This window comes from Protopterus annectens, chromosome 9.part0 (genome assembly GCF_019279795.1).
Source record: "Protopterus annectens isolate FY-2018-M chromosome 9.part0, PAN1.0, whole genome shotgun sequence".
Classification (NCBI taxonomy): Eukaryota; Metazoa; Chordata; order Ceratodontiformes; family Protopteridae; genus Protopterus; species Protopterus annectens.
This window is the reverse complement of record NC_056743.1, coordinates 1174409044-1174430759: the sequence shown is the minus strand read 5'-3', so window position 1 is coordinate 1174430759 and position 21716 is coordinate 1174409044. Positions and strand designations below refer to the sequence as shown.

General features: G+C 45.1%; 1 protein-coding gene across 2 annotated transcripts in view; it reads right to left on the bottom strand.

Moving 5' to 3' along the window:
- LOC122811905 (glycine N-phenylacetyltransferase-like) overlaps window positions 1-21716 on the bottom strand; it is a 662545-nt gene that overhangs the window by 233002 nt on the left and 407827 nt on the right. For both annotated transcript variants that reach the window (XM_044084060.1, XM_044084061.1), the window contains one exon: window positions 20941-21073. In XM_044084060.1, coding sequence (XP_043939995.1) covers window positions 20941-21073 — 133 coding nt within the window. The remainder of the gene's footprint in view (window positions 1-20940; window positions 21074-21716) is intronic.

Below are 21716 nucleotides of genomic sequence, written 5' to 3'. Positions count from 1 at the left end.
AGTTATTATGGCGAATACATTACTTTATCTGATGTTGTCTTTTCCATCCATTCCTCAGTTGATAGGACACAGTCCCCACCTACTTAGCACCAAGGGTGGTCTCATGGAAGGGATGTTCCGCGGGACAACAGAACCGAAAGACATCCTGTCTCTGGAAAACGAGCCTGATTTGTAATTGGAAATGAAGGTATGAACATTACACCAGGTGGCAGCAGCACAAATGTCATTCAATCAATGCCCTAGAATAGGCATATTGAAAAAGTGATAACAGGTCTTGTTGAGTTTGCCTTTAGTGGTTTAGGTAAAGCCAAACCTTTCTTCCATATACATGGAATATACAGCCAGTCAAGCATTTAGCCAAGTTAACCTTTGAAATTCCTTGACTCATCTTGGCTTTAGAAAATGAAACAATCGGTCAGACTTCCGGAAAAGGTTAGTTCAATTAAGTTAAAACATAATTCCCCATGTACATCCAATAAGTGAAGCATGTATTGTCCTTTATTCGAAAAATTTGGAAAGAAGACTGGTAAATTAATATTTTGATTGAATGATGTCTGTGAAGCTACTTTAGACAAAAAAGATGGGTTGGTGCATAATGCAATCCTGTCCTTGTGAAAGATATTATATGAAGGTTGACAAGACAGGGCTTGTTGTTCAGACGTCCTTCTAGCTACGAGGAAAAAAGTTTTCTAAGTCAGAAATTTTAAGTCCACCTTGGCAGCAAGTACAAACAGAGACTGAGTCAAGGCTTGCAGTAAAGCAGTCATGTCTAAGGGAGGGAGCAGGATCCCCGAATGCGGGTCTAAGAAGGACGGCACCTCTCAGAAAAGCTTTACACAACTTAAGTGAGGCTGAGAAATTGTAATTCTCGCCAATATGAAACTCTGAAATCACTAGCTGAACTGTGACAGTAAAATATCTAGCTCTGTTATTGAAAACTGAAGCTAAGAAATCTGATATTGCTGATAAAGGGGCTGAAAAATTATTCAAATTTATCTGAGAAGCCCAAATGGAAAATATTTTCCATTTAATTTGAAAACTTTCCTAGTGGATGGCTTCTGAGAAGGAGTAAGAATATAGAGCACTTGGAAGGAAAGACTGGACTGACTAGCCATCACTGAAAGTGGAGAAACTATGCAGTTAGTTTTACAGCTTGAATATCCAGATGATGCATTGTGGACAGATGAGGCAGATCATCTGGATTTGCCTGCAGGACACATGGGGACTGTACAAGATGAGGCCTAAGAAAGGGAAACCATGCCTATCTAGGCCAGAAAGAGGCAATAAGGATGACTGTGATCTTCCACTGTAATAACTTCTGCAGGAATTTCGGCATTGGGGGGGGGGGGGGGGCTGGTGGAAAAACATATAGGAGACCAGAGGGTCAATGTGAATCAGAGCATTTCTCAGGGACTCTCACTCAAGGGGGATCAGAGCAATGAACCTGCTGCATTTGGAATGGGTGGGAGAAACAAAAACACTGCAGCATGGTTGGCTCCACTAGTGAAAAATTTATGTTGCCACTGTTGGACTGAGAGACCATTCAAGAGGCAGCAGAATAGGTCTGCTCAACCTGTCCACTAGAAAGTTAGACTTCCCCGAGATGGGATATGTGCATTGCTGTCAGAAAGCAGATGGACAATATTGCCCATTGCCACACGCTCATTGTTTCTGAAAGCAACTGAAAGGAGAATGTTCCCTCTTGTTTGATGATATTTATTAGGCTGTGGATTGTATTTCATTACTGAAACTAAGTGGAAACTCCTCAAGATTCCAAGAATAGGATAAGTTATTTCTTACACTTATTTCACTGAACTGCACTTCTGAAACACTTATAATTGTGCTATACAGTTGATCTGCTGCATTTTGCACTGTTATAAAGTTTTTTTTATTGTTTCACTGCATTTATGTACTGTTTTATACTGTTTTAACTGTATTTTTAATTGCTAGATACTGTTTCATTACTCTAATTGCATGTTTACTGAATTACTTAACTGTAAACTGCTTTTTCATACTGAGAGTTGTATTTTCTGTTTGTGAGTGCTCTATCCGAGCTTCTATGTGCATTTTTGATATTTTGAGGTTTCTGTGTTCTACAGCTAGGAACTGTAATAGTGTGCATTACTATAACTGTCTGTTTACAGTTAAAAGCATTCTCTAGAGTCTGCTTGCTCCATGACCTGTTTAAAACTTTCATTTGGTGGCTACAGCTAGGAACTGTAATTTTTATACTTGGTGGCTTTGCAATTGCCCGCCCCATACTGTATATTTGATCTGTGAAACTCCTCCCAGTCCAGTGTCATTAGTTCATTCAATCTAATAGAGAACATTTGTGAAGGCCAACCCACTCAGATTCTTAACGTTGAATTAATAAGAAGTTATGTACTCACCATAACGTTCCATCTGAGTAGGTATCTTCATTTGTCTGCAACCTGTGGGATACGGATCCGATCTCGGATCCGAGCCGGTAACTTCTACCATAGCATAGATCTGAGCTCCTAGCTCCTCCCCCTTACCCACAATCCCCTGCCTGCCCTAACTGACCTCAGATCAAGTTTGCCCCATAGCACAGCAGATAAAAGGTGTCCCAATGGGAACATATGCTAATAACACAAGAACGATCATATCGGTCAGGGGGAAGGAGGGGGGGATGGTTGCAGACAAATGAAGATACCTACTCAGATGGAATTTTATGGTGAGTACATAGCTTCTTAATCTGAAGTAGGAACTTCATTTGTCAGCAACCTGTGGGACAGAGTCCCCAGCTACCTAAGTCTTGGGTGGCCTTCATGGAAGGATATTCCGGAGCACCGCAGAGCCAAAGGACGCTCTACCTCGGGAAACAACATCCATTTTATAATGGCTGATAAAGGTGTGAGATGAAGCCCAAGTGGCTGCGGAACAAATGTCATCCAGTGGAACCCTAGCTTGAAAGGCCGCATAAGTGGCAACGGCCCTAGTAGAATGAGCATGGACTCCTTGAGGTGCAGGCCTCCCCGAGCTCTGATATGCTCAAAGAATACAACTCGAGATCCATCTTTTGGCAAAGGAGATAAACAACTGATCGGATTGCCTATGATCAGCAGTTCTATGGATATAAAAATGTAGTTGTCTGTGTACGTCCAAGGAATGTAGCTTGTACTCTCCTTTATTATGAAAGTTGGGGAAAAACACTGGGAGACTGATGGACTGATTGATGTTTTCTTCTGAAGATACCTTAGGTAGAAAGGACGGATTGATTCTGAGGTAAACCCTATCCGGGTGAAAAAACAGATATGGTGGTTTGACACAAAGGGCTTGCAATTCCGATACCCTTTTGGCTGAAGTTATGGCCACCAAAAAGGCGGTCTTCCAGGAGAGAAATTTGAGATCAACCGTGGTCGCCGGTTCGAATGCGGGACCAGTCAAGGCCTGCAAGACTAAGGATAAATCCCATGGAGGTACTACCTCTCACCCTTGAGGAAGGTCTTACACAGTTTGGAAGTGATAAGAGGGCCAGACTCTTGCCCTACATGATAGTATGAGATTGCTGCCAGTTGTACCTTGACTGTGGAAGAACTAGCCCCCTGGTGAAAGAGAGAGGTTAGAAAATCTAGAATCGACGATATCGGGGCTGTAAAAGTGTCTAAACGACGGTGTTCTGCCCAAATGGTGAAGCGTTTCCACTTACTCCAATAAACCTTCCTGGTGGAAGGCTTGTGAGCTGCTACAAGAATGGCTTTGACTGGTGAGGAGATCCCTGGAGTCCTTATGAGGAGTGGAACTGGAGCAACCAAGCCGTCAGCTTGAGGTTGACCAGGTTTGGAGTCAGAAGACCGAGAGGATGAGAGATGAGATCTGGAATGGGATCCAGAATCCATGGTGGATACACTAGGTGAGACCATAGGTAAGGGAACCACGTCTGACGAGGCCAGAATGGGGCAATGAGGATCATTTTGCTCCCCAGCTGCCTGGCTTTCTGTAATAATTTCAACATCAGGGGAAGAGGAGGGTAAGCATAAAGCAGACCGTGAGGCCAAGCATGAACTAGAGAGTCTCTCGGGGACTCCCCCGGAGGGGGGATCAGAGCGAAGTAATCGTTGCATTTCGTGTTTGAAGGAAAGGCAAAAAGATCGCAACAAGGTCGCCCCCATCGGGCAAATACTTGCTCTGCGACTCGGTGGTTGAGAGACCACTCATAAGGAGTCAGGATAGTATGACCGAGCCTGTCCGCTAGAATGTTGGACCGTCCCAGAATGTGCGTTGCTATGAGAAAGCGGTTGGTGGAAATCACCAATTCCCACACTCTCATGGCCTCGCGGCAAAGGGGGTAAGACCTGGTTCCCCCCTGTTTGTTGATGTACCAGACTACCGACATGTTGTCTGTCTATACCGCAATTGTCCCTACCGGAAGAGAGTTGTGTAGTGCCTGCAACGTCAAAAGCACCGCTCTCATCTCTAGGACGTTGATATGCCAAGAGGTCTCTATGTCGTTCCATGTGCCTTGGACTGTCCTGCCTGAAAAATGCCCCCCCACCACAGGCGAGAAGCGTCCGTGGTCACTGTGTCGACTGGCAGAGGTAGTGAGAAGGGACGTCCCGTGTGGAGGTTGGGAGGCTGGAGCCACCACAGGAGCGATTTTCTGCAAACCTTGCTTAAGGAAATGGGGTGAGACAGGGGGTTGCGAGACAGGGACCATTGTACTTGAAGGGTCCACTGCAGAACCCTCATGTTCAACCGGGCCAATGGCAGCAGAGGGATTGCAGCCGCCATAGATCCTAGGGGCCCTCAGAATCAATTCCGCCGAAGGAGTTTGCAGTTGAAGAATGGCCTGCATGTGCAACATCAGGTTCCCAAGCCGATCTGGTGTCAAGAACGCAAGCATCTGACTGGAATCCAGTCTCGCCCCTATAAAATCCAGCATCTGTGTAGGGATGAGAGAGGATTTGGTCATGTTGATGGTTAATCCTAATAGTGGAGCCAGACCGAGAAAATAGTCCCTGCATGAACAAAGTAGATGCCTTGTTGGGGCTGTGAGGAGCCAGTCGTCCAGGTATGGAAAGACCTGAATTCCCTGGAGTCTCAGGTGGGCCGCTACTACCGCTAGGACCTTGGTGAACACCCTGGGGGCTGAGGTGAGACCGAAGGGGAGGACCCTGAATTGAAAGTGACTGGCTCCCAGCCGGAAGTGGAGAAACCTCCTGGAACGCCTGTCCACTAGAATGTGATAGTATGCATCCTTGAGGTCTATAGAGCACATCCAGTCGTCCTCCCGCAATAAGGGGAGGACGGATTGCAACGTGACCATTCGGAACTTTTCTTTGCGTACCGCCAGGTTTAGGAAAGAGAGGTCGAGGATGGACCTCAAGTCCCCCGTCTTTTTTGGCACCAGAAAGAACCTGGAGTAAAACCCTGATCCGACTTGATCTGGGGGGACGGGCTGGATGGCTTTTTTTTGTAGAAGCTGCTGAATTTCTGCAGCGGCCGCCTTCCTTTGACTGGGTGGGACGTCGGGAAGGCTTCTGATTCTGGGGTTTACTATGAAGGGAATTTGGTAACCTCTGGATATAATACGAAGCACCCAGTGTTCTGTTGTTATGGACTCCCATTTTGCCAGGTGCTTTGAAAAACGCCCCCCGACTGCCTCCAGAATGGAGCAGTCGGGAAACCCATCAGGGGTTCTGCGTGAGCCTCTCAGAGAAGGGTTCTCTGGACCCAAAATTCCTAGGACCCCCTCTGCCTCTGGGGCGGCGTCCTCCCTGTCCTCCTCTGCCACGAGAGGACTGGTTGTCCTGAGCAGACTGAGACTGATGCGATTTTCGGAATCACATCTTCTTCTGACCCTTTTGGTTCTTGGAAAAGGACCTCTGGGGCGCAGAGAAGTGGACTCCGACGGCAGACAAGGTCTTCCCGTCTTTCTCGCTCTGGACAAGAGTTTCGCGAACGGTTTTGCCGAACAGTGCAGAACCATCAAAAGGGGCATTCGCGAAAGACGCCTTAAAGGGTTCCGAGAAGTCACAGTGACGGAGCCAGGCCTGTCTCCTCATGACAAGCCCGACTCCGCCTGCTCTAGCGGCTCCCTCCATAGCATGAGACAATAGCCGCATAGAGGTATTAGAGATAGAGCGGAGGGTGGCCATTCGGGAAGAGTACAGATACTTGTCTCCCTCCGACATGGACCCCGGGGGCAAGCAGCGTATTCCTTAATTAGATCCCACTGCATCCGAATAACGTGTGCCATGTAGTTCAAGGCCCTCATAGAGAAGGTCGCTGAACTGAAGGCCCGCTTCCCAAGACGGTCCATTGCGCGAGACTCCTTGCTCGGAGGATGAACCGTGGGGCTCTCCTGAGCCAACTCTTTCTTGGTGGCTGCAGCTACCAACATGGCATCCACAGGGGGACCTCTGCTCCAATGTGATCTCTCTGCAGGGGGGCTCAAAATTTTCTCCGGACGCTTGGGGATTGGCTCTACGGTGTCCGGTTCCTTCCAAGCCCTAGAGCATATGAGATCCACCAGGGGGTCGGGTGGAGGGGACACCCAAGAGGTAGATGGTCCTGCCTCAAACGCCTCAAGGAATACAGACTCGTTAGAGGAAGCGCCTTGGAGGCAGACCACCCACCCCTGATTTTGAGCATTTCCATGATGTCTCCAAAGGAGACATCCTCGGGGGGTGATCTAGGGGAGCCTTCCCCTTCATCCATGTCCGTATCTTCGGTGAGACTCTCAGGGGAGTCCATGTGCCTTCTTTCGCACTTTGCCTTGTGAGGAATCTCCTCGGGGGGGGACTGTCCGAGGAGTCCTCACGGGCTGTATCCTGTTCCACTGGAACTCCTAAAGGCACTGAGGCAGGCTGCCCCGAGGGCCAGATGAGGGGAGCCAGGACCAGATGAGAAGGTGTGCGGGAGGGAGCCGAAGCCAGGACCGGAGGCCTGGAAGCACTCAACAGTGCCCTCTCCACCGCAGTGAAAGCAGAGGGGGAGCCGCTCTGACAGATCAGAGATCCGACTCCCACTCGGATCCGAAGCAGGGATCGGACCCGGCGCTGAGAACGTCGGATCCGAAGGACCAGTGTGCTCCAACCGAGACGGAGCCGAAAGGACACAGAATCCCTCGGATCCGAAGCTCGGCCCACGGCTCTGAGAGGTCGGATCCGACAAACTCGAGGGAACAGTCGGAGCCGACGTGCCCAGCACAGTCGGCTCCGACCTACCCCCGGATCCAACGTGGCTTGGCTCAGAGCGCTCCTAGCCCGGAATGCGGGTCGGAGAAGGAGCTATAGGAGCGAAAAAAAGGGGTCGAGCTCCCCCCCAGAGGGGGGGGGGGGCAAGAGCACTCCCATCTGCATCTGGGCCTGGATGAATCTCCTCATCATCCGGTCCATGTCCGCATCAGACATGCTAAAAGTGGACCTCGACGAGGCCACCGAGGCAGACCTGGAGTGTCACCTCGATGACCTCGACGGGGACCAGATCACCTCCTCCTTGGGTCCCGGGGAGAAACAAGGGGATCGGATCAGAGGAGGAGGAGGTCGAGAAGACTTGGACGGGGAAGCCCTCTTGGCGGGTGGGGCCAATGAGGAGTCCTCGGCCCGCCATTTAAGGTGCTTCTCCCGCCGCTTCTCTTTCCTGGCTTCCCTATCCTCCAGAGCCGAAGCGGGAGGTTGAGTCCCGGTCGGAGGAAGGGAGGCAGGAGTGACCGCTACCGGGGGGGTAGCGGGCACCGAAGTACCGGAGGCCGAAGCAGAGTCTGGGGGTAGAAGGCCCGCCAGAACTAGCTTCGACCTTCGATCCTTGAGTGCCCTGGGGTTGAACGCTGTGCAAATCGCTCAACCCAAAGAGAGGTGTTCAACCCCAAGGCACCTAATGCACAGAGTGTGGCCATCAGCCGGTGAAAGCTTGTGACCACACACGGTGCATTTCGAAAAAATGGCTTTAGGGGCCTCCGACATTACTGTAGAAAAGCACACTCACTAGGCCCCTAACACTCAGTCACACACACAGGCTACGACCAGTGGGGGAGGGAGAAATATTTTTAAATTAAATTAAAAATATATAAGATATAAAATAGTAAACAACAGGATCCCAGTAGTCAACAAAATAAACGAATTAACCAACAAGTTAGCGAAAACCACCAGGAGTCAGGAAACTATGCTGAACCAGCGTAGATTTATTGATAAAAACAACAAAGGTTAAGCGCTTTCCACAGTATAAAACTGTCTTCATCAGAACAAACCATACTAAAACTCATCCTCTTATATACAAACCTCCCACAAAGAAAACCCGCCCTTTACATCAATTAATCAATTATATCATTACATTCAAGCTCTGTGAAACACAAACTTGAACCCTTTGTGGGAGGTTTGTATATAAGAGGATGAGTTTTAGTATGGTTTGTTCTGATGAAGACAGTTTTATACTGTGGAAAGCGCTTAACCTTTGTTGTTTTTATCAATAAATCTACGCTGTTTCAGCATAGTTTCCTGACTCCTGGAGATATAAAATAGTGTAAGGGTAAACCTACCACACACACAGTCACTCAGAAAGAAGAAATAAAAAACTTTTTTTTCTCACAAAAACGCTAAGAGCTCTGAACCTAGCTGTTGCTTGAAGAGCGGCAAACTAGATCTGAGGTCAGTTAGGGCAGGCAGGGGATTGTGGGTAAGGGGGAGGAGCTAGGAGCTCGGATCTATGCTATGATAGAAGTTGCCGGCTCGGATCCGAGATCGGATCCGTATCCCACAGGTTGCTGACAAATGAAGTTCCTACTTCAGATCTTCTGTTCCAGCTTTCTCCATTTCCACTTTACTGAATAAATAAATAAATAAATAAAAAAATTCTAAGCTTGTTTCCCCCCTTTCCTGTGGCAGGTCTTGTCCAGATATGGATTTGCTATATCCAGGACTGTTTGTGAGCTCCTCCCCCACTTAACTAGGGGTAAACTATTCCTGGTGCCATAAAGTCTGCTCTTCAAATTTTCCCTTGCAACTAGTCAACTTTTTAGTTTTAGCAATCAAGTCTGTTTCTTTGAGCACAGCACTTGTTCAGAACTCGTAAGCACTAAATAAGCTACAAATTACTACAGCACTCAACTTTCCTTACTTGTCTAGAGGAAAACAGTTTTTGGTACTTAATAAATAAGCACCTATCCAGACATGTCTAAGGGTCAGCTCCCGGTGTTTTCTCCTGTCTACCTGATGAATCTGGGCATCTTGGGACAACGCAGCAATTGCCTCATGTACACAGACAACCCTCTCCTCGTACCACCCAACACTACGACCTGTGAGAGATGCACTTATATAGCCAAACTGGAAGCAAAGCTCTCTTCACCGAAGACTGGACTAGACAGTCAAGAGAAGGTAAACACCGTACCACACTCATCACATAGTCCCTCAAAACCTACACCATCAAAACACACACACAGAAGCACAAAACACACACCTACATTCGCAGAGGGTCTCAGTAAAAATCTGCCCAAACAACCGAGACCTCCAAAGCAGAAATGCAAGTAACCTCCACCCCCCCAACACAACTCAAATGACACCTAGCCCACATACTCAGTGTGCCACTCAACTACAGCCCATAAGGCATAACGCACCCAACACTCTAGTCATACGTGATTCTATAGTCAGGCACACTGATGTTCCACTCACCAGGCTAAAGAAGGAGAAAGTTACTGTTAGCTGCCTGTCTGGTGCCAGGATCTGCCACATAACGCACGCACTCAAGTCACTCCACAAGTACAAATATGACTCTGTCATTGTCCATGTTGGTGTTAATGACCTGAGATGTACCTCCCTTGACTACATGAAAAGAGACATGGAGGAGCTCTTCGATCTTGTAGCCCAGGCAGGTATGACCCTAGCCCTGAGTAGCATCCTGCCATCAACCAGAATGATACCACAGTACAAGGACAAATTGACTGACTTCAACAATTGGCTAAGCTTCTGGTGTCATTCTAATGGAATCCAGCATCTGTCTGCCTGGGATGACATGATCGACAGACCATGCTGCTTTATCAGAGATGGCCTGCACCTGTCGCCCTTGGGATTCCGGATACTGGCAAAGGCTCACACCACCCCATATTGCCTTTTTTAGGCAAGGTTCAAATGACAAATTCACCACCGTAACAAGTACAAGCAAGCAAAATCTGAGGGTAATGCTACTCAATGCTAGAAGTCTAAACCTCAAAATGCACTCACTCAAGGCACTCCTTAAAATGGAGAACATAGACATCTGTGCAGTGACAGAGACCTGGTTCAAAGCTCCAGAGAGCACCCCTGCATTACCAGGCTGTAATTCATAACGCACCTTTCGGCCACCAAACCCAGACCGAAACACTAAAGGTGGAGGCGTGTCCATATTCATTAAGGATATCCACACCTCCAAGCTAGTTGCTCAGCATAATGCATCCGAGATTATCCAAGTTAAACTAACTCTGGGCAAAACCGCAATCCAGATTGTAGCTTGTTACAGACCCCCCACCATGCCCCAGGATTCCCACTCCTCTTTTCTTGATACACTGGAAAATATTAAAGTACAACCCAACACCCTAATACTGGGTGATTTCAACTACCCCACCATTAACTGGGAAAACTACTCATGTAAAATCACACAAGGAATGCTGAGAACAAATCACTTTATGACGCAAAGCTTTCGGGTATAAACCCTTTCTCAATACTAAATACATACATATACACAAAGCAACTGCTTTTATACAGGCCTAGTAGTCATGTGACTGCAGCCAAAGTCACATGACCTATTTAAATGTGCAGTTTAAAAAATTATTTAAAGAAACATACTGCAAGAAAACATTTGTTAAAAAAGAAGCTACACATATGCATATATATGATCAAATTTCAAAGCAATATGAATCTAAATCTAGCACATATATATGTTAATTATAAAATATAAAATATACATATATACCTATATGTTTAATACAAACTCTAAAAACATTAAAACATAGGTGTACACATACATGTACACAACAGATGCACTTATTAACATCAATGTATAAACATGTTCATGTGCACAGGTTGATAAAAATATCATTTCAACCTACACATGAACATGTTTATACATTGATGTTAATAAGTGCATCTGTTGTGTACATGTATGTGTACACCTATGTTTTAATGTTTTTAGAGTTTGTATTAAACATATAGGTATATATGTATATTTTTATATTTTTATAATTAAGCATATATATGTGCTAGATTTAGATTCATATTGCTTTGAAATTTGATCATATATATGCATATGTGTAGCTTCTTTTTTAACAAATGTTTTCTTGCAGTATGTTTCTTTAAATAATTTTTTAAACTGCACATTTAAATAGGTCATGTGACTTTGGCTGCAGTCACATGACTACTAGGCCTGTATAAAAGCAGTTACTTTGTGTATATGTATGTATTTAGTATTGAGAAAGGGTTTATACCCGAAAGCTTTGCGTCATAAAGTGATTTGTTCTCAGCATTCCTTGTGTGATTTTGGATTTTTTTGCAGTTTGTTTTTCTACCAAAACTACTCATGTACCAAGTCTTTTGCTCAACGTTTTCTGGAAATCATCAGTTTCAACGCCTTGGATCAACTTATCCACACCCCCACCAGGGGCAGCAATATCCTAGACCTGGTCATCACCAACATGGGCGACTGGTGTTCCACACCAGAGGTCAGCTCCTCTTGGTCAGATCAGACCACAAACTAATCACCCTAGGCATCCACATCCCGCTCCCACCCTCCATTAGGAAAACAATCGTAAAAAAATTCTCCAAAGCCAACTTCACGCTTCTTAAGACAGAAGTGGCAAACTTCATGACACCCATGCAGATGGACAATAGAGGTACGACTGCTGAGTCCTACACAAATGCACTTACACAAGTGCATGGATCGTGCTATGCCTAACAGAACCAAGATGCTATCCTCCAAAAAAAGGAAGCCAATCTGGTGGTCTTCTGCCATAAATAAATTCTAAAACAGAAGAAACTGTTGCAAAAAAGAGTAAAATCCCACAACTGGAGGAACTCTCTGGTCAGCCACAGTAAGAAGCTGAGATCCCTCATAAAATCATCCAAAGCTAGTTATGAAAACAAAACCACTGATTCTAAAGACAACCACAAAGCCCTCTGTAACTATGTCAAGAATCTCAATGGCAACACTCAGATCTGCTCCGAGCTGCAGCACAATGACACTAAATATACAGAACCAACTGATGTTGCCAACATCCTAGCAAATAGGTTCAGTGCTAACTTTAGACCCCTCTCACCCCCCAAAAAGCCCATCTTTATACCGGAAGAATGCAAAGTTCCTGTAATCATGGCTGCACAGGTAAAACCTCACTCTCCAAAGCCAAAACATAGCATCCATGGGACCTGACAACATCCCAGGTTGCCTTCTACACGAACTACAGAATGAACTGGCACCCCACCTAAGTACCATGTTCAATCATAGCCTCACCTCAGGCTTTGTGCCCATTGAAGGCACACCGCAACGGTTATCCCACTCCACAAAGGGGGGGGGCACAACAGACCCCGGGAACTACAGCCCCATTAGCCTGACAAGCCTAGTCTGGAAGGCCATAGAATGTATCATCATGGAACTCAAAGACATTGGAGATCTCCAAACTCTGGACCCCACACAATTCGGGTTTGTAAAAGGCAGATCATGTCTCCTAAACCTGATGGACTTCTTTGAAGCAGTCACCAAAGCCGTGGATGAGGGTAAGGTGGTTCACACAGCGTATCTAGATCTCGCCAAGGCATTCGACACCATCCCCCACTCTGGAATTATAAACTCACTAAAGTAGGCATAAATCCCTGTGTCACAAGATGGGTTGCCAACTGGTTACTGACAGAACCCACACTGTGAAAGTAGCAGACTCCAAATCAGACTTCAGACCAGTGACAAGTGGAGTACAACAGGGTTCAGTCCTGGGTCCTCTCCTGTTTGGTATCTACTTCTCTGAAGTACAGACTAACGCAGAAGGTCTTTGGCCAACTAAATTCGTAGATGACTGCAAACTAGGAGCCATAATCGAAACTCCTAACGATGTGGACATCCTACAAAAAGGGCCTCACTGAAACAGATGCCTGGTATCAAAGCCATGGTCTCAAGCTCAATGCCAAAAAGTGCATTGTCATCCCCTTTGGTAAAAACTCTGTACCCATGAACTACCACATAGGCAGTAGTCTAACACCGAAAGTGTGATAAGAGACGTTGGGACACAGATGGACAGTAGTCTCTCCTTTGATAATCACATTGCCACAGTGGTCAGGAAATCATTCTATGTGGCACACCTCATCTCAAAAGTTTCCTCATCCAGAAAAAAAGAAGTCATTGTTCCCCTCTACTCCTCACTCATTAGACCCATTATAGAGTACAATGCCCTTTTTGGTATGTACCTCACAAGACATCTATAACAACTGGAAAGGCTGCAAAAATACCTCACAAAGAGGATTACTGGCCTCAGACAGATGCCTTATGCAGACAGACTCAAAAAACTTCAGCTTTACTCCGTCGCATATCGTCTACTCGGAGGCGATCTCTGCCTGCCATACCAAGCTATGTCAAACCTAGAGCCGTTGGACATGCTTCACTTAAAGAAATCCCAATCCCTCCACGCTACATGCTCTAGGGACTTGAACCTTGTCACCACAATAAACAGAACATGCTGGAGGGATATATTCCTGTCCCAGAGACTTCCCATACTCTGGAACAGACTACCTATCTATGTCAAACAGAGTTCCTCATTAGCACTCAAGAAAAATCTTGATGATTGGATGGGTAATAGGAAATTCACCCTGGGGATCACTTCTGTGTTTCTGCTTGACAGGGGCACAGGAAAATAATTTTCTTGGGTGGCAAAAGCCAGGGTACCTTTTTGGCTAGGCTTGTTATAGGCCCTAAGCCAATAGCCTAGTACCTACCTATGAACCTATATACCATACTAAAGATGTGTTGGTCTGGATAGAAATCACCTGCACATGAAGGACATCCTGAAAGGCCTACAATGTTAAGAGGACTGCCTTATCTCTAAGACACTGATGTGAAGGTTGGCCTCTGATGGGAACTACATGCCTTGGACAATCTTCAACATGTAATCCCCCCACCCACCCTAGCTGGTAAGCATCTATGATCATTAATGCTTTGGGAGGAGGAGGAACAACGCAACAGTCCCAGAAAACCTCTGGAGAGTGAATCCACCAAGTTACATATTCTTTGCCGATTTTTGTTAAGCGGATTGGAAAGGTTATGATTTGGGACCTGCTGGACCACTGAACCGCTACTGTCCACTGTAGCACTTTCATAAAATACCTTGTCAAGGGGGGGCCAAAGTGATGGAGGCTACCATCAATCCTAGAAGTTATACGACTAGTTTGTCAGATGGCGTCTGATAGAAAAGAAGCTGTAGGGCCTGGATAACCTGCTCATCGATAACCTTGCAATTTGAACAGTTGTGTCCTAGTGTGCCCCTATGAACTCCAGAATCTATACTGGGGAAAACTGGGATTTGTCCTAGTTAACTGTGATTCCTAAGTGGGAGCACAGCTGAAGCAAACAGTTTCTGGCCCAGACAAGCTGAGACTTGGAAGAAGTAGAAAGGAGTCAGTCGTTTGGATAGGGGGAAGACTCGGAGCACTTGCAGTCGGAAATGAGCTGCAACCACTGACATGCATTTGGTGAAAACCCAGGAGGTTGTGGTAAGACCAAAAGGCAGGGCTTTGAACTGAAAGTGATGGCTCCAAGACGTAAGCGAGAAACTTACTGGTGTGCCTGTCCATTTTAATGTGGTAGTATGAGTCCTGATGTTCTATCAAGCACATCCAATCATAATTCCTCTGGAGAGAGAGGATGGACTGTACAATGACCATTTGAAACTTCGTGTGCTTGACGTAGTAATTCAAGGTGGTTGATGTCCAAAATTGGCCCTGGGACCCCATTCTTTTCTGGTATAAAAAATATCTTGAGTAAGTTCAGACCCTTGCTGTTCTGGTGGGACCCTTTTAGATGACTCACTTGCCTAGCAGTTTTTTTTTTCCTGTAATGCTGCTGCGTTTCTTTGAAAGGGTGGAATGCTGGGAAGTTTCTTTTGCAGTGAGGGTGGATAAAGAAGAGGAATATGATAGCCTTTGGTATCTGCACCCAGACATCTTTGGCGATGGATGTCCAAGTTTCTGGGTGCAGAGAGAAGCACCCCTCACCCCTGACTGCCTCTAGAGTGCAGCAATTGGATAACCTTCAGGGGCACCGATAAGGCCTCTTAGAAAGCGGACCCCTGAAGCCTTAATTCTGCAGGCCTCCTCTACCATGAGGGTGATGTCTATTGTTAGAATACCCCACTCTGTCTCAGGGGGATCTATCTCCAGAAGAGCCCTGAGAACCCCCTTGGGACCTCCAAAGCCACAGCTTTTTACCTCCTTTTCTGGGGTTAGAAAACCATATGCCTACAGCAAAAAGAGTTTTCCCATCCTGCTCACTCCTGGAAAGTGCGTCTTTGACCTTAGGGTCAAACAGAGTGAAGCCATTCAATTGAGCATTGATAAACAACATCTTAAAAGACTCTGCAAAATCACAAATGCACCCCCCAGGCATGCCTCCTTACAGTAATGCCTGCACCTACAGTTCCTGAAGCACCTTCTGATGCAATGGATACAAGTTGCATGGAGATGTTCAATACGGACTAAAGGGTACCCAGCTGCAAATCCAGTTTTCCTGTCTTCTGCAGACAGACATGGATCCAGAGAGTCTTGGAGAGTTGCTTTGTCAAGTCTCTCTGAAACCTAGTCAAGTGTGCCAAATAATTCAACGACCTTAATGCACAGATAGCTGAAGCATAGACTCATGTACCAAACCTGTCCGAAGCCCTGGACTGTTCTAGGGTGATGGACAGATGAGCTTCCTTCCATCTCTTTCTTTGTGGCTGCTACTGCTACTACCGTAACATCCACTGCCGGGCTTTGCTCCAGTGAGAGTGCTCTTTGGGGGCAAAGAGATACTAGTCTAGATTTCTGAAAATCAGTTCTGTGACATCAGACTTCTTCCATGCCAGACAAGAGATCAAATTCACCATCTCATCAGCCGGGGGGAACCACCCAGGGAGTAGCTGAGCCAGAATCTAAAGCCTCTAGAAAAACAGATTCCTTCTGATAAGAGCTTCAGAGGACCAACCTCATTTCTGTCTGAGAAGTTTGAGGATCTCCCCAAATGAGACATCCTGAAGTAGTGATCTGGAAGACGCCCACCCCTTCATTGAAATCTGCATCTTCTGCCATTCTTCCAGAGATTCCGGGTGGGTGTCAACATGCCTCTTTCAAGAAGCCTCCACGGGTGTTCCAGAGAGGATACAGAAGCCTGAGAAGGTGCCCTGAATGAGGGCCATCTCAAGACTAGTGCGAATCAGCTGTCTTGATGGGATAGGCTAAGCGGGATCAGGACCCAAAGCTATCAGTTGCAGAGCAGGTGGTACTAAGAGGAAATGGGATGTCCAGTCTCCAGTGCTGGAGAAAGCTCTCTCAGCTGCCTCAAAGGCAAAAGCTGATGAGGAACCCAAAATCACCCTGGTAAAAGACAAAGCTGCCACACCAGGATGACCAAGGGGACTAACTCAACCTTGCTCTGAGACCAAAGCCACAGCACAACAATCTAGCACAGATGCTCTAAGGGGAAGGGAAGACTCTGACAATTGTGTAGTCCAACCCCTACCCTTGGACTCTTAGGCCAAAGTTTCAGCTCAGAGGAAACTGGGACCAGACAGATCAGAGAAGAGGATCAAAGATGGCAACAACTATACAGCTGATGTGAACAACCCAGGAAAAACTTGAACCCAGTGCCCTCAACCCTAGGAATCAGATTGGGGTAGGAGTAACCACTGGCAAGGAGAGAAGGTCGAAAGCTTAAGGGTCTCATGAGAGAAGAAGCTGGGAGAACTAACTGAATCTGAGTCCTTCAGGCTTCTAGTAGACCTAACGGATCTTAAAGAAGATGATGTAAAAGGTGGTCTAGAAGTCTTCTGCATAGATCTTTCCTGAAGAAAAGGTGAACACAGCCTAGGAAGTCAGGTTCCAGGGTAAACCTCAGCTCTGATAAAGGACGAGTTGTGGATTGTACCAGAGTCAGATCCAAGAAGGTTGTAGGATCTAAAGGCTTGAAAAGCTAGATGGAGCTGAAGATAACACTGACAAAGAAAAGCGGTCAGGGGATCGCCTCCTCGCATCTCTGTTCTTTTCTTTGGGCCCATCGCTCTTTTCCCCGTTGTGCTTCTCCTAGGACTTCTTTACAGTTGGGATCTCTCCAGGTGTAGACAAAACAGATTTGGAAGATTCACCTGGAGGTAAAAGATCCTTGAGAATAAGCTTATTGCATTGTTTTAGTTACTGCTCATTTGCCAAAGACCATGCAAACTGGACAATCTTCCTCCAGATGTGCTGTTCTAAACAATACACACCCATAAGGTGTGTGTTAGAATTAGGCATTTTGCGACTATAAGCCACACTTTTCTTTTTTAAATCAGTTGGTTTATCTGGCATAATCACAAAAACAAGGCGGACAACTAGACAGTAGAAGGAAGGTCAAAGTTAAAGAACTACCAACAATGGTAATAAAGGATAGACTGACAAAACACCAGTAATGGTTAACTACTAGCACCAACTAGGAAGATAAAAACATACACTCAAGGCATGCAGAGGGCCTAAATTTTTTTTTTTTTTGGTAAGGGAAGGGAAGAAAAATACAATACGGTAGAAGGGAGACATGAAATAGGTTAAGAAATTTAGCTGAGGTGAGCCGGAGGTAGAGAATCACATCCATACTCAATGAGCACCAAATGAGACCTAGGGTAATGTTGTGGACAGGAGGGGATTATGGATAAGAGGAAGAGCCTAAGTTATTGATCCTAAGTCTGGAAAAAAAGTGGCTGATGTTGAGGAATGGATGGGAAGGACAATATCAGATCTATACTGTAGCCAAAATATCAGTAGTGAACAGACAGTGAGTGTTTCTCCCACCTCTCTTCTAGGAGTTGACTGAGGAAGAGCTGGGGAATAAAAAGTCAACACTTACAAAAACAGATATCAGGAGCTTTTACTGAAAATGTGTCTGGCAGAAACGCTCCTTGCACAAAGGGAAGCTGAGAAGACTGAGGTGAAATGTTCTAGCAGCAGCCATGACATTAAAAAAAAATGCACATGTCCTGGAAACAGAGAAAACACAGCCTGAAGGGTAGACAAGATTAAACTTCAATTATATTTAGGCTTTTACTCTCTCACTAATCACTATAAAATATTACTGCACTAATTATCCCACAAACCTGACAAAATAAAAGCAGCATACAACATACTTCTTTCAATGTCTCTGCATAATCCAGAGGTGCAGTCGCAAATAGTCTCTGGTTCACAAATGTGCTGCTGTAACCCTACTAGTGGCAAATACAGAAAGTATAAATAGCATGGGGATGTAGCCAATGAATTATGTGCTTAGGTAAGGTACCGGGTTATTGGAAACTCATTTCATGAGTTATGGTATTTTTCACTAAATCCATCTCCAGCAATAAACTTTTTTTCAGAAAATGACCAACAAAAAAATTAAATTAGCAACCCTGAGTGACTGGTTGATAAGCCTTACCACATACCCATTTGTAAGAGAACTAGGTCTCTTAAATCTCATTTAATTCAACTATCTCAGAAGCCACACAATCTTCGAGGAAATAAGACAATTTTTAGGGTGAGTTATGCAACTGCCTGACAACTATCAAGCCTCCCCTTTGTCAGACACTACCATGGTGTGAAGGGTGGGGGGGTGGATAGTAGTCATCTAGGCAGCCATTATACAGCTTTGTGCTTGTACTGGCATCTTGTTAATAAAAGTGTTTTTTTTTCCCTAAAGCCTAACACTGCCCTTGGTGGCAATGTTAACACTTCTGTCAATAAAAGGGTCACCTATGCCCTAGTTCATTCATGTGCCCCAAATGCACCAAAAGCAGCTATCATCAGCAGTTTGAGTAGTCACACCCTTGCCTTTCTGGCACAGTCTCCCTGCACCATGATAGGCTTTTGCTTTCCAGTCAAGGTTCTATCAAAGCAGTAGCACAAATTGGACAGGAATCACTGTTCCTCCCCCACAAAGGATGGATATGTCCTCCTCCCTGCCAGTGACATCAAATACCAGAATTGCTAGTCCTACTCAGATAACTTGGTGTACAACCAGGGCTTTATCTCTCAGTGCCACTGGTGCAGGTGAAGCTAGGCAATTTTGAAGAAATGGTCCTTCTCAGACATATTTGATTAACCAAAAACAATAGTGGATTTCATCCCAGGTCCACTTAAGGCCTTAACGAAAGGTCAGTATGTCAATACACAATTAATGGCATTCAGTTATAAGCCCTTCTAATGATCCAGGAATTTTAACTCCCCATTTTGAGAAATGGAATTCAAACAGTGCATTAAAATGCCGACCACGAACACACGCAAAATTGTCTGAAACAGGAGTAACATACGAGTAACACATGCTCTCTGCCTGCTTTTATGGAGCTTCAGGATGGGAATAGCGGTGTTTCAAGATGATTTCAATAATATACTTGAATGTTTCAAGTAGACAGGAGGGTTATTTGTTTTTTTTTTTCGCTCCCCATGGGCCTCTCTTCATCCAGGAGTGCTGCATCAACCCTTCTTAGGGACGATTCCACCATTGCCCTGCCTCCTTTAAAGACAATGCCACCTGTGCTTTGCCAGCATTAGCAAAGGTTCATCACCAATGTGCATCCAGTTGTATTTCCCTCCCTCAGAATGAGCTCTTCCACCCTCCCCTGCCAGCACCTTCAGACATCAGAGTCACTAATCAAACTGTTCCCTTGGGCCATAGTTTGGGTTTTATATATCTATGTCATGGCACTGGCTTTCAATCAGAAATAAGTGGACAATAGTGGGTTTGCTTCTATGCCCCCGAGATGATCTTTTAACTTTTAGATCAACCCCTAGGCTTCAGGGTCTGACTTCCAACTCTGTTACCCAGAGAATCTCAACAAATTGTCATCCAGGAGAGGGTAAAACGACTCATTCCCAGTTGTCTAAATCCACGCAATCCAGGTCACATGGCTATGATAAAAATGTACAATAGAGGAGAGGAGTCCTGCATCAAAAGACTATTGTCTATATCTGTCAGTCCTTCTCATCGTCCAAGAGGAATGGCAAAACGAAGACCTCCCTCTCTTCCAATCACTCTAAGTGATGAACTATTCTGCAAGAGTGAAATGTTGATTTTGAAGTCAAATTCAAGATGCTAACGGCTAACATAAGGACAGTTAACCAACACTGTAGGATGACTGAGCTGCTTAAGAGTTTCAACATGGTGTTTACTAAGATTATGGGATATCTGATCAAAACCTGGGGCTATGTCAAGTTTTTTTTATTTTTTAAAGAAAAAGTGTTTGTTTGTGTGTGTGTGTGTGTGGGGGGGGGGGGGGTGGCTTTAACTCCCATAACCCCTTACTTTACAAAACCAAATCAAATGTCGCACCACATGGGGCAAGGGGTTGATAAAAGGAAGTGCATACAATGAGGTCTATATCAGTTGATCAAATGCTCATGCGACTGAATGATAACCGAGAGACTGCACAACAAATATACCATAAAAAGCTTTTGTGCTGCCTATGCAGTGTCTTTGTCATCTCCACATATCCCTAGTGAAAATGTGATCTACATATTAAACAATATGCAATCAGCATTTTAAACAATTAATGAATGGTACAGTCGTCTACTTGAATTATCTGCTTCATTTGATATATTAAACCAAATTAATGGGCAATCAGACCTTGGAAAAGTTAATAAGTACTGTTAAGCAGCAAGAAACGGGCTACTAATGTCAATATAACTCAAAATGCATAGGGTACTTTAATTCATTTTACATTTTATACATCTACACTGCTTGCGGGGAGGGAGTAATGTTTGGAAATGCAGTAAACTGTTTTACCTTCTAGACGAAGAACATGATTCCAGTCGATGACGTCCATTTCCATTAGTATGTTCTTGGCTGAGCTAGGCTCCTTTGTAAATAGGGTATAGCCATTTAAATACTCATCATCAAGACTATCTTCGCGTCCATCCTTAAAGTGGGAGAACAACAAAGTCAGTTTAACTTATGCCTGCAAGTAAAGCACATTTCCAGAACTTTAGTTTAAAAACAGCACAGAAAATATTTTAACAGCTGGCATATCTAATTAACACAGCTGTCTCTGTCCTCCTAAACCATTCTGACTGTTCTGTACACCCCTGCAGACCTCATGGTAAATTTCTGAATCCATCACAAACTCTTCTAGTTAATGTAGGATCCACTAGAAAATATTTCCCCACAATAATTATGTTAATTCTACAGTAGTAGGAGGCACAAAAGGAAGTAAAGTCTGTTTTTCTAAAACTACAAATCACAAAGAAAGGTATGGCCTTTTAAAGGAGGTCAGCTAAACAAATAGCCTTTCAAAAAAGACTTGCATATCTTCAAAAAAATTAAGGCAGAGAGATAGTATTGATAAACATTAAAAAAGGCACAGTGCTCCTTAAAAAAGGAACAGCTTATTCCTTCCTGCATTAAAGGCAGAGACAGACGCTCTAGCACTGCTGGAACTGGAGTTGTGCATGGATACAGCCTTTTAGTACCAGTGTTTCCTTGTATTGAATATCTGAGAAGAGGTGAATATCTGGACTACCATGGCGAGATATGTCAAGTCCCTGGCCATTATGGGAAAGTAC